The sequence below is a fragment of the Scyliorhinus torazame genome, chromosome 4 (assembly GCF_047496885.1).
Source record: "Scyliorhinus torazame isolate Kashiwa2021f chromosome 4, sScyTor2.1, whole genome shotgun sequence".
Classification (NCBI taxonomy): domain Eukaryota; kingdom Metazoa; phylum Chordata; class Chondrichthyes; order Carcharhiniformes; family Scyliorhinidae; genus Scyliorhinus; species Scyliorhinus torazame.
In genome coordinates, this window is record NC_092710.1 from 266799457 (window position 1) to 266812540 (window position 13084).

Here is a 13084-nt window from a genome sequence, read left to right on the forward strand (position 1 = left end):
TGCTGCTGGGGAGAAGGGGGAGCTGGTATGTGGAGGGGGGGTGGTCAGGGTGGGGGGGGGGGGGGGGGGGCGCCGCTTGGGGGAGATACGGCTACGTGGGAACCGGGTGAGGAGCTGGACTGAAAAAGGAGATGGCTAGTTGTCAAGGGGGGGGGGGGGAGAAAGAGCCCCCCAACCCGGTTGATCACTTGGAATGTGAGAGGGCTGAACGGGCCGATTAAGAGGGCACGGGTACTTGCACACCTAAAGAAACTTCAGGCAGATGTGGTTATGTTTCAGGAGACTCGTCTGAAGCTGATAGACCAGGTCAGACTACGCAAAGGATGGGTGGGGCAGGTGTTTCATTCGGGGCTAGACGCAAAATACGGGGGGGTGGTCATACTAGTGGGGAAGCGGGTAATGATTGCAGCAAAGACTATAGTGGGGGCAGATAAGTGATGGTGAGTGGCAAATTGCAAGGGGAGGCGGTGGTATTAGTGAACGTGTATGCCCTGAACTGGGACGCTGCCAACTTTATGAGGCGTATGTTAGGACGAATCCTGGACCGGGAAGTTGGTAATGGGTGGAGATTTTAATACGGTGCTGGATCCAGGGCTGGACAGATCGAGGTCCAGGACCGGAAGGAGGCCGGCTGCAGCTAGGGTGCTTAAGGATTTTATGGAGCAGATGGGAGGAGTAGACCCCTGGAGATTTAGTAGACCTAGGAGTAAGGAGTTTTCGTTTTTCTCCTATGTACATAAAGTATTTTCACGAATAGATTTTTTTGTTTTGGGAAGGGCACTGATCCCAAAGGTGACGGGGACGGAGTACACGGCTATAGCTATTTCGGATCACGCTCCACATTGGGTGGACCTGGAGAAAGGGGAAGAAAAACAACAGCATCCACCCTGGAGAATGGACATGGGATTATTGGCAGATGAGGGTGTGTGTTTAAGGGTGAGGGGGTGTATTGAAAGGTACTTGGAACTCAATGATAATGGGAGGTGCTGGTGGGAGTGGTCTGGGAGGCACTGAAGGCAGTGGTTAGAGGGGAGCTGATATCTATTCGGGCACATAAAGGAAAGCAGGAGGGTAGGGAGAGGGAGCGGTTGTTGAAAGAACTTCTGAGGGTGGACAGACAATATGCAGAGGCACCGGAGGAGGGACTGTACAGGGAAAGGCAAAGGCTACATGTAGAATTTGACTTGTTGACTACGGGTAATGCAGAGGCACAATGGAGGAAGGCACAGGGTGTACAGTACGAATACGGGGAGAAGGCGAGCAGGTTGATGGCCCACCAACTGAGGAAAAGGGGAGCAGCGAGGGAGATGAGGGGGGGGTGAGAGATGAGGAGGGAGAGATGGAGCGGGGAGCGGAGAGAGTGTTCAAGGCATTTTACGAAAGATTATATGAAGCTCAGCCCCCGGATGGGAAGGAGCGAATGATGATGTGCTTTCTGGATCAGTTGGAATTTCCTAAGGTGGAGGAGCAGGAGAGGGTGGGACTGGGAGCACCGATTGAGATGGAGGAAGTAGTGAAAGGGATTGGGAGCATGCAGGCGGGGAAGGCCCCAGGACCAGACGGATTCCCGGTGGAATTCTATAGGAAATATATGGACTTGCTGGCCCCGCTACTGATGAGGACCTTTAATGAGGCGAGGGAAAGGGAGCAGCTGCCCCCGACTATGTCCGAGGCAACGATATCGCTCCTCCTAAAGAAGGAGAAAGACCCGCTGCAATGCGGGTCCGACAGGCCTATTTCCCTCCTGAATGTGGATGCTAAGATTCTGGCCAAGGTAATGGCAATGAGGATAGAGGATTGTGTCCCGGGGGTGGTTCATGAGGACCAAACTGGGTTTGTGAAGGGGAGACAGCTGAATACAAATATACGGAGGCTGCGAGGGGTAATGATGATGCCCCCACCAGACGGGGAAGCGGAGATAGTGGTGGCGATGGATGCCGAGAAAGCATTTGATAGTGGAGTGGGATTATTTGTGGGAGGTGCTGAGGAGATTTGGCTTTGGGGATGGGTATATCAGGTGGGTACAGTTGCTGTATAGGGCCCCGATGGCGAGCGTGGTCACGAATGGACGGGTGTCTGACTATTTTCGGCTCCATAGAGGGACGAGGCAGGGATGTCCTCTGTCCCCGTTATTGTTTGCACTGGCGATTGAACCCCTGGCCATAGCATTGAGGGGTTCCAGGAAGTGGAGGGGAGTACTCCGGGGGGGGGGGGGGGGGGGGGAGAAGAGGAGAGAGAGAAGAACACTGGGTATCTCTGTATGCAGATGATTTGTTGCTATATGTGGCGGACCTGGCGGAGGGGATGCCAGAGATAATGGGGAGTTTGGGGATTTTTCAGGGTATAAACTGAACATGGGGAAAAGTGAGTTGTTTGTGGTAGATCCAGGGGAGTAGAGCAGAGAAATAGAGGATTTACCATTGAGGAAGGTAACAAGGGACTTCTGGTACTTGGGGATCCAGATAGCCAAGAATTGGGGTACATTACACAGGCTTAATTTAACGCGGTTGGTGGAACAGATGGAGGAGGACTTTAAGAGAAGGGACATGGTGTCCCTGTCATTGGCAGGTAGGGTGCAGGCGGTTAAAATGGTGGTCCTCCCGAGATTCCTTTTTGTGTTTCAGTGCGTCCCGGCGGTGATCACTAAGGCTTTTTTCAAAAGAATCGTCGAAGAGTATTATGAGTTGTGGGGGCTGGGAAGACCCAGAGAGTGAGGGGATCTTTGCAGCGTAGTAGGGACAGGGGGGGGGCTGGCACTAACGAGCCTCAGTGAGTACTACTGGGCCGCCAATGTTTCAATGGTGTGTAAGTGGATGGGAGAAGGGGAGGGAGCGGCGTGGAAGAGATTGGAGAGGGCGTCCTGCAGGGGGACTAGCCTACAAGCAATTGTGACGGCACCGTTGCCGTTCTCACCAAAGAAATACACCACAAGCCCGGTGGTGGTGGCCACATTGAAAATTTGGGGGCAGTGGAGACGGCATAGGGGAAGGACTGGAGCTTCGGTGCGGTCCCCGATAAGAAACAATCATAGGTTTGTTCCGGGGGAATGGATGGGGGATTTGGAGCATGGCGAAGAGCTGGGGTAGTACAATTGAAAGATCTGTTTGTAGATGGGACGTTTGCGAGTCTGGGAGCGTTGACGGAAAAATATGGGTTGCCCCAAGGGAATTCATTTCGGTACATGCAATTGAGGGTTTTTGCGAGGCAACAGGTGAGTGAATTCCCGCAGCTCCCGACGCAGGAGGTGCAGGATAGAGTGATCTGAGTCATGGGTGGGGGATGGTAAGGTGTCGGACATGTATAGGGAAATGAGGGGCGAGGGGGAGATCATGGTAGATGAGCTGAAAGGGAAATGGGAGAAGAGCTGGGGGAGGAGATTGAGGAGGGGCTGTGGGCTGATGCCCTACGTAGGATTAACCCATCGTCCTCATGTGCCAGGCTAAGCCTGATACAATTTAAGGTGCTACACAGGGCGCATATGACTGGAGCACGGCTTAGTATATTTTTGGGGGTAGAGGATAGGTGTGCGAGATGCTCGAGCGGCCCAGCGAATCACACCCACGTGTTTTGGTCATGCACGGCACTACAGGGGTTCTGGGTGGGGGTGGCATAGGTGCTTTCGCAGGTGGTGGGGGTCCGGGTCGAACCAAGCTGGGGGTTGGCTATATTTGGGGTTGCAGAAGAGCCGCGAGTGCAGGAGGCAAGAGAGGCTGACGTGTTGGCCTTTGCGTCCCTTGTAGCCCGGCGCAGGATATTGTTAATGTGGAAGGAAGCCAAACCGCCGGGTGTGGAGACCTGGATAAACGACATGGCAGGCTTTATAAAGTTAGAATGGATTAAGTTCGTATTAAGGGGTTCAGCTCAAAGGTTCACCAGGCGGTGGCAACCGTTCGTCGACTACCTCACAGAAAGATAGAGGGAATGGAAAAGAAGAAGACAACAGCAGCAACCCAGGGGGGAGGGGTGGGGGGGGGAGGAATCGGACGGACTCTCAGGGATGTTATTGTATATGTATAGGTATTTGTTATAGGTAATTGTATATTGGACTGTTGGATTGTATTTTTGGAGAGTATTTATTTTGGACAACGCAGTTGTCATTCAGTTTTGTTTATATATTATTTATTTTGTTTAAAACTGGCCACTGTGATTTATATTGCTTTATTGTGTAAAAGAAACACTACGTACTGTTATGTTTGGCCTAAAATCTTGAATAAAATATATATTTTTAAAAAAGGATATGGGGGGGAAAGTAGCAGCAGGTTACGGAGTTGGATAATCAACCATGATCTTAATGAACAGTGCAGCAGGTTCCAAGGGCTGAATGGACTGCTGCTCCTAGTTTTTCTCAGCCATCAGCTGTCTGATGCTTCTTGGAGTATTTAGGAAACATAGAAAATAGGAGCAGGAGTGGGCTGTTCAAACCTTCAAGCCTGCTTCACCCTTCAGCTGATCATAGCTGATGTTCTCTCTCAACACCCTACTCCTGCACTCTCCCCATATCCTTGACACATTTCTGGAGCGTAAATATCATATCTATTTCTTTTTAGTCCCTCCACAGCCTTCTGTGGTAGAGACTTCCACAGGTTCACCTCTTTTTGAGTGAAGAAATTGCTCCTCATCACAGTCCTAAATGGCCTATCCCCGATCCTGAGACTGACCTCTTGTTCCAGACTCAAGCCAGAGGAAACAACATCCTGGCATCCAGTCTGTCCAAGCCTATCTGAATTTCATTCCTCTACATTCTAGTGAATTTGGGTCCATCGACCCAATCTCTACTTTTACCTGGGATGTCAGGATTGTCGTAGGAACTATGGAGCAGCCAATATTGGTGTCGTTGCATTGAGCACAACTTTGTTGTGGGCAGGAAGGGACACCCTGCCATCCATAAAATTTCTGGCCTTGGAGTAGGACATGAACCCTCAGCATCCTGGTGCATTGGTGCGAGTACATCCAAACTAAGTTGATATGTGGAGCACTCTCACTCTAGCACGGTCCCACCGGTGGGTGCCAGGAGGCAACTTGTGGGTTTCCCCGCAGCCCTCGCGCCTCGCGAGATCCACTCGAGTCCCGCGAACTGTGGGAATCGCGCCCAAAAGAGGTGGGAACAAACTGCAGCAAACCTACCCAGGATCTACCGGCCTCCGCAGCCAGGCACTGGTCCACACAAACGTGGACCAGGCGGAACGCACTCTAGATGTCTCCTACTAGGGAGGCTACCGGAGACTCCTGGCTCCTTGTCCCTCCCCGTGGAACATGGGCACCTTGGCACTGCCTCGGTGCCAGTGGCACTGCAAGGCTCAAGAGGCTTAGTGGGGGGAGGGGATGCATGTCCATTGAAGGGTGGGGGGTGCAGGGCAGTTAAGTATGGGCCTCTGGGAAGTTGGGGGATTGATGGGTGGGGGTCCTGGAAGGGCTGGGGGTCCTGGAAGGGCTGGGGCATGAAGGAGCCTGAAGAAGTGGGACCCCCAGGGACCCCATAGCAGGTGTCCTCTTTGAGAGAGAGGTGGTGGTGGTGTGGTAGTGCCCATGTGTGGAGAGGTGATATTGCCCATGTCTCACTTAGAGATTGGGGCACCCTTTCAAAATGGCAGCCTGATTTTGGAGTTCATCTCCCTCGTGCTGAAAAACAAGTGAGCGCTAAACCGGTGCGGAATTCCCCAAGGCCCAAAAGTGTAATTGGATAGCAGCGGGGAATTCTAAACCCGCCACAAATTAACTTGGAAGTATTTCTGTTGAATCGGGCCCCTGGTGTTAAACAATGCTTATTTTCTAATGCAAAGCAAGGAGATCAAATCATTAATTTTGTTTAAAAAAAATGTGTCAAAGAAATTTTACATTCCCATCTCAAATTTTGTGTCTCTCTTCCTCCTCCATTATCCACAGCCTTCAAACAAAAGTGTTCCAATTTGCCATTTACTTTTGGATGTGGGTATGTTGGATACTCCTTTTGTGTGTCCAATCAAATGTAACTCTTGCTTAACGGAACTTGTTGTTGAAGACTCGAGTAGTCAATTGTCACTAATATTTTTTGTTTACCGTTGGTGTTTTCACTCCAGGATTCATCCAGTACTCATTCAAGGGGAGACATCAGTTGGTAAAACCAGTCTGATCTCTTGGTTGGCAGCTGCTACTGGAAACCATTGTGTGCGGATCAATAATCACGAGCACACAGACATTCAGGAATATATTGGCTGCTATACATCTGATGAAACGGGAAAATTGGTCTTTAAAGAAGGTTTGTGCAATGATGTTTCTAATTGAAAGCGGTAGAAAATGGTTCATGGAGATCATGAGCAACTAATATTTCTAAGTTTTGCATGCAGACATAATGTGACCCATTTGCATGATACTGCTATTTGCAGTCTGGGTACTTCTACTATACGGGTAAAACCTGATTACAAAAGTAGGAACAAAGATATTTCCGTTTGCTTCTTATTGCGGATTAATCCTCCCCACTTTTTGAAGGGTGCATATAATTCTATGGGCTCCTGCAGCCGCCTTGGCAGGCTGAATGACCAAAAGAGGCACAGAAGCTTAACTTGATAGCAATCGTGAATGGCAGTCCTCTGTTTGTCTTTATCTTCACCATGTCACTGGCGTCTCTCAGTAAATGACTCCGTTCTATGCCTTAATGATTTAAAAGTGAATTTTAAACTTGATAAAACCTCTATGCAGTCAGTACTGCCATGTGTGCTGAACAGTGGAAGCAGCATGGCAGAACCTCCCAATGTCCGATGAAAGCTCTCCTAATTCTAACCCATACACTTGTGAATGATGCTGAGTAATTAACAATGAATGGGAGGGGTTCATAGCCCCGTGAACACTCCCTTTCTAAATGATGGCAGAGACTGGGACATGAACAAAAGGCAAGGCTGAAGCATTTAAGATGATTTTCAACTGAAGTTGCCACACGGATGATCTATCTCAGCCTCCTACAGAGATCCCCAACATTTCTACTCCGTTTACAGTCAGTTTGATTCACTCCATGATATCCAGTGGCAAAGTGCACAGGACGCAGACTATGGCCCCTGACAACATTCCAGGTGGGCTGCTGAAGACTTGTCCCCCATAACTAGCCATGCCTGTAGTGAAGTTGTTCCAACACTGCCACAACATTGGCATCTATCTAGCACAGTGGGTAGCACTGTTGCTTCACAGCACCAGGGATTCCCGGCTTGGGTCACCTGTCTGCGGAGTCTGCACCTTCTCCCCGTGTCGGTGTGTGTTTCCTCTGGGTACTCTGGTTTCCTCCCATAGTCTAAAGATGTGCAGGTTAGGTGAAGATGAAATGAAATTAAAATCTCATTTTCACAAGGAACTTCAATGAAGTTACTGTGAAAAGCCCCTAGTCGCCATATTCTGTCGCCTGTTCAGGCTGGTACGGGAATTGAACCGTGCTGCTGGCCTGCCTTGGTCTGCTTTAAAAGCCAGCTATTTAGCCCAGTGTGCTAAACCAGCCCCTTTTGTGAATTGGACGTTCTGAATTCTCCCTCTGTACCCGAACTGGTGCTGGAGTGTGGCGACCAGGGGCTTTTCACGGTAACTTCATTGCAGTGTAAGCCTACTTGTGGCAATAATTATTATTGTTGTTATTATGCTTGACAATGTGGAAAATTGCCCAGATATATCCTCCCCAAGCAAAACAGAATAAATGCAATCTGGCCAGTTATTTATCAGTCTAATCTTGATCAGCAGCCAAGTGCTAGCAGTTATAATGTTCAAACTTTGATATTCCCCTCTGTAGATTCTGCTGTCTATCTTGCTCATACTCCTTGCCATTGAAAGTTTCCATTTGTACAGTCTCAATGACTCCAGACTACTGCTAATCTTGTTACTGGACAAAACCCATCTCATTATTTCGCTATGTGTGCTGGTTTTGTTAACTGTTAATTTATTTTTTTCTCCAATTCACCGTTAATCTTGTTAACTTCCCACATTCTTGACATGTTCAGAATGTCATTCTAAAACCTAAGTGTCCAGTGCCTGTTCTGCAGCAACATTGCTTACTAGTTCCAAAGCAGCCAAACTTAAAAACCCAGCACTTAAAATAGCAGCACTATTGTTGGAAGCCATGATAGGTGGAAATTAGGGGTTCGTTTAGCACAGTGGGCTAAACAGCTAACTTGTAAAGCAGAACAAGGCCAGCAGCGCGGGTTCAATTCCTGTACCAGCCTCTCCGAACAGGTGCCAGAATGTGGTGATGAGGGACTTTTCACACTGTCATTTGCAGCCTACTTGTGACGATACGCGATTTTTAATTTCATGTTTTCCTTTTCAAGTTGTTCCAGGCTTTTGAGTTAGTGTTGAGATCATTCCGCCCACCTCCTACCTTGACCTACACTTCAACATCTCTTCACCCGTAGAACACTGAAAATGTGACCAAATTATTTTTGGAGCTCCTGTTTAACTCCTTGGAGATATGTGTGAATCAGTGAGCGCTCTCGCGCTCTCTCTCCAGTCTCCAAAATGTTTGAGCGTTGTTCATTCAGGAGTAACTATGGGTTGATTTTGCAGTCCCATCGAAGTCAGTGGACTTTTGGTTGGCTTACTGGATGGATCTGCCGTGGCGGCAGGACCTTGGCTAGAAAATCTTGGTTTGCATTTCATAGGTAGTGGTGAACAATAAGCCCTGAGAACTAATTTTGCAAGTGTGGAATCTCATTCCTCTCCCATGCCCCAGCCAAAGCGCTTTTTTAAAAAAAAAAATTGTGGATTTTTAATGTTAAGTTGTAATTATTTGTGCTTAAATTGCATGTGTATGTCTCAGTTTTCATTCTGTTTTCTGTGGAGTGGATAAGTGTAATTTATACACTTTTTTTTCTTTTTACTTTTGATGTCTGAAGGGATTCTTCTTGCTGTATTGCTGGATGTCACATCTTCGTAGAAAGTGTCAAGTTTTTAAAAACTAAGATTCAAAATACATTCTAGTACCATCGAAACCTTCTGTGCCACTTTGAGCTCATGGGAGGACCTTTATCCCCTCCCAGCTGACCAAAAAAAATCTGGGTTATTCACGTATTCGCAAAAATGATTTTTGTTTGGTGTTACCATAAAGCTAAACAGTTAGAATGGATAAACAAACATTGTCAAATTGTGACCAAAGTGGTGGTGATCCTCTTTTTTTTTTTTTTCTCTAGGTGTGCTTATTAATGCGATGCGAATGGGCCACTGGATTATCCTCGATGAATTGAATTTGGCCCCTACGGATGTCTTGGAAGCACTTAATCGGCTGCTTGATGACAATCGTGAGCTCTTCATAACTGAGACCCAAGAAGTGGTAAAAGCACACCCAAGATTCATGCTTTTTGCAACCCAAAACCCACCTGGACTATATGGTGGCAGAAAGGTCTGTTTTTATCTGCTTTTTTTTTTTTTTTTTTTTCCCCCCCCCCCGCTATTTGCAGGGGTGGTGTGTGCTGGCTGGAAGTGTCCCAGAAGACCAGTGTGAATGTTTGTTTTCATTCGAACTTTACAGATGCTAGCGAATTGTCATGGAACTTGAACGCTAGTATATTGCCACTATAAATGAAGGCCGTGTTGTGATCAGACATACTTTAAAATAACTGGCAGGAACATGTGCACACGTTATGTTTATCAAAATATGACTACCTGTATTTATATTGTCTGACAAAATACCCCAAGGTGGTTTTTTTCAGGGACATTAGAGCATAAATATTATTTTCTTTTGAGACTTTCGGACAAGATCAAAAGGTGGGTCAGAAACATTGTGTTGGGAGAGGTTCAGGGCACAAATTCCATGAGTTTTTCCCCAATGAGGGGCAATTTAGTGTGGCCAATCCACGTACCCTGCACATCTTTTGGGTTTTTGGGGTGTGACCCACACGGACAGTAATCCAGGGCTGGGATCGAATCCGGGTCCTAGGTGTCATGAGGCAGCAGTGCTAACCACCGTCACTGCCACCCCAAATGACAATTTAAGACACAGCTAGCTGAAGGTGTGACCACCAATGGGGAGAGTAATTAATGCCAGGATTGAAGAATTTATCTGCTTGTGGGACTGGAGGAGATTAGAGATGGGAAGGGGTGAGGTCATGAAGTGATTTGAAACCAGGGTTAGCATTTTAAAATCACATTGCTTGACTGTGAGCTGCATTGCTTGATTATGAGCCAAATGTTGTGAGCACAGGAGTGATAGGGGAACAGGTCTTGGTAAAAGTGAAGACATGGGCAACAGAATTTTGGATGACTAGGTTTATGGAAGGTAGAATGTGGGGGGTCGACCAGGAGTGCATTGGAATACTTTAGTTTGGTAATGAAGGCATGTACGAGGATTACAGCAGCAGATGAGCTGAGTCAGAACCAGTGTCAGATGGTGATATAAAGGTGTGAAATAGCCTTTGTCTTGATGGCACAGATATCGGATATGAAGCTCATACCTGAATCAAATATGGCACCATGGTTGTGGTGCAGCCTCAGGAGGGATGGAGTCAGTGGCCAGGGAATAGAGTTGGGAGTGGGCATGGAAGGCAATATTTAAATTGGAGAAAATTGCAGTGCTGCGCATCAGACACAATCTGACTATTTCGAGATGGCAGAGAGGTGGTACATACATGATTTGTTTTCTGATGTGACTTGTTTTTGGATGAGTTGCCAAGGGGCAGCACGAAGAGAAATTTGGGGCCGAGGATGAATCCTCGAGGGGAGGCTGGATGTCTGTGTGAGAGCAGGAAGTGAAAACAATTTCAGGTGTTGATAGGACAGCCAATTACAGTCCCTCCCAGCTGGATGTCAGTGGAGTGATGTTGGACGGAGGTTGTGTGGTCGGCATATCAAAAGGCTGCAGCCAGGTACAGAAGGGTGAGGAAGAACTTTTTCCCTTTTGTCATAGTTGCTTAGGATATGACTTGTGACTTTGAGAGTTGTTCTGGACATGTTAGGGTTTGGGAATTTGGCAAAAGAGTCATTGCCTAGCCCTCCATTAAAGCACAAATTCAGTTGCTGCTTCCAGTTGTGTGCAGCACAATTCATAGAATTTACAGATTATCATAGAATTTACTGTGCAGAAGGAGGCCATTCGGCCCATCGAGTCTGCACCGGCTCTTGGAAAGAGCACCCTACCGAAGCCCACACCTCCACCCTATCCCCATAACCCAGTAACTCCACCCAACACTAAGGGCAGTTTTGGACACCAAGGGCAATTTATCATGGCCAATCCACCTAACCTGCCCATCTTTGGGCTGTGGGAGGAAACCTGAGCACCCGGAGGAAACCCACGCACACAAGGGGAGGATGTGCAGACTCCGCACAGACAGTGACCCAAGCCGGGAATCGAACCTGGGACCCTGGAGCTGTGAAGCAATTGTGCTATCCACTATGCTACCGTTCTGCCCCGTTAGCTCTGACAATGTCGTTAGCTCTGACATTGTGATTCCATCATTTTCCTGAGGTATTTTTATTTTGCATGTCTACAGATTTGATTCATGACTCCCAAAAATGTTGGCTTTGGCTTTGTATTACAATGTGAACTGTGGAAGAATAGGGTAATATGGGATAACATTGTCCATCAGCCCTATTATAGTTGTCTTCTCTTGTCTATAGGATCTTGGATTACTGTAGGATTTATCTTATTAGTATGATTAACTTCTTCCAATCCTGACTTTTAAATCTATTATCTAGGTGCTGTCAAGGGCTTTCAGGAACCGTTTTGTGGAACTGCATTTTGATGAGCTTCCAAGGGCTGAGTTGGAAATGATTCTTAACAAGCGATCTTCTTTGCCCCCATCTTACTGCACAAGACTGGTTAGAGTTATGCTGGAATTGCAGGTAATTAGAGAGCAAAGTCTTTTGGACATTTTCCATGCAAGCACCTATGAAATGTTGAATTTTTAAAAATTACTGGGAATATCTCCAACTATATTACCAAGATTGCGAACGGTCTGTTGAAGTGTGACATAAATGAGGCAAACTGTTGAAGGCTGCAAGACATAATTTGTTTAACGTTGTATTTCAACAATTATATTTTAAACAGTCCTATCGTCGAGGATCAAGTGTTTTTGCTGGAAAACATGGCTTCATTACCTTGAGAGAATTGTTTCGGTGGGGTGAACGCTATAGGTTGGCTGAACAATTAATGCCTGGTTATGACTGGATAAGACACATAGCCACTGATGGTGAGTTTTATTTTCTTCCTGGTGAATATTTGACCTTTTTCCTCTTCCATGTCATTTGGTGCTCTTTGTAGCTTTCTTCGTCTTTAGAGTAGGCCTGAAGAACATCAATATGAATACAAGTTTGTGACCCAATTTGATCATGATCGTCTCTCCTTTGAGAAGCCTCTAGTCTTCGTAGAATCATAGAATATACAGTGCAGAAGGAGGCCATTTGGCCCATCGAGTCTGCACCGGCCCTTGTAACGAGCACCCTACTTAAGCCCACACCTCCAGTAACCCCACGTAACCTTTTTGGACACCAAGGGGCAATGTATCATGGCCAATCCACATAACTTGCACATCTTTGGACTGTGGGAGGAAACCGAAGCACACTGGGAGAAACTGCAAACTCCACACAGTCCATGACCCAAGCCGGAAATCGAACCTGGGACCCTGGAGCAGTGAGACAATAGTGCTAACTACTGTGCTACCGTGCCACCCCTTACCGTGTAATGTGATGCATGTTGTGACTGTAAAGGAGAAGGGCAAGTGTGGGGTTCTTCCTATCTCCTTGTCTTGCCATACTGAGTGACTTTTTTTTGATCCTTCTTTCCTCAATCCACTTAGCCAGTGTTTCCATTGACCATGCCATGTCTCTTGTATCTGAGGACTCCCAGAGGCGTGTATCTCAACTAGCAATAATATTTTCTGTTCCTCTGGGGTGATGTGAAATGGAAATCATACATTATGACTGCTATCGATTGTGTGGTCAGATATGTTGTCTGCAAGCGATATCTCATTGACAAGTCAAATTTTGTTGAAGTTGCGCTCAAAGATCCTTGTTAAGAATAGTCTCATTCAGTCCACCTTGGCATATTTACCCCCACCACAAAGTGTGAGGGAATGTTGTCACCCCTGTTTATTAGTCTCTTTGTAAACACTAGCTCAATTAGTGAACAGATTTTAACAAATTG

The 13084-nt window shown here is 47.0% G+C and overlaps 1 protein-coding gene across 1 annotated transcript in view; it reads left to right on the forward strand.

Annotated features, from left to right (window-relative positions):
* Positions 1-13084, forward strand: part of mdn1 (midasin AAA ATPase 1) — a 239387-nt gene that overhangs the window by 74332 nt on the left and 151971 nt on the right. Inside the window, exons 24-27 of the mRNA XM_072499762.1 lie at positions 6057-6235; positions 9138-9346; positions 11638-11784; positions 11990-12131. Of these exons, the coding sequence (XP_072355863.1) occupies positions 6057-6235; positions 9138-9346; positions 11638-11784; positions 11990-12131 (677 nt within the window). The remainder of the gene's footprint in view (positions 1-6056; positions 6236-9137; positions 9347-11637; positions 11785-11989; positions 12132-13084) is intronic.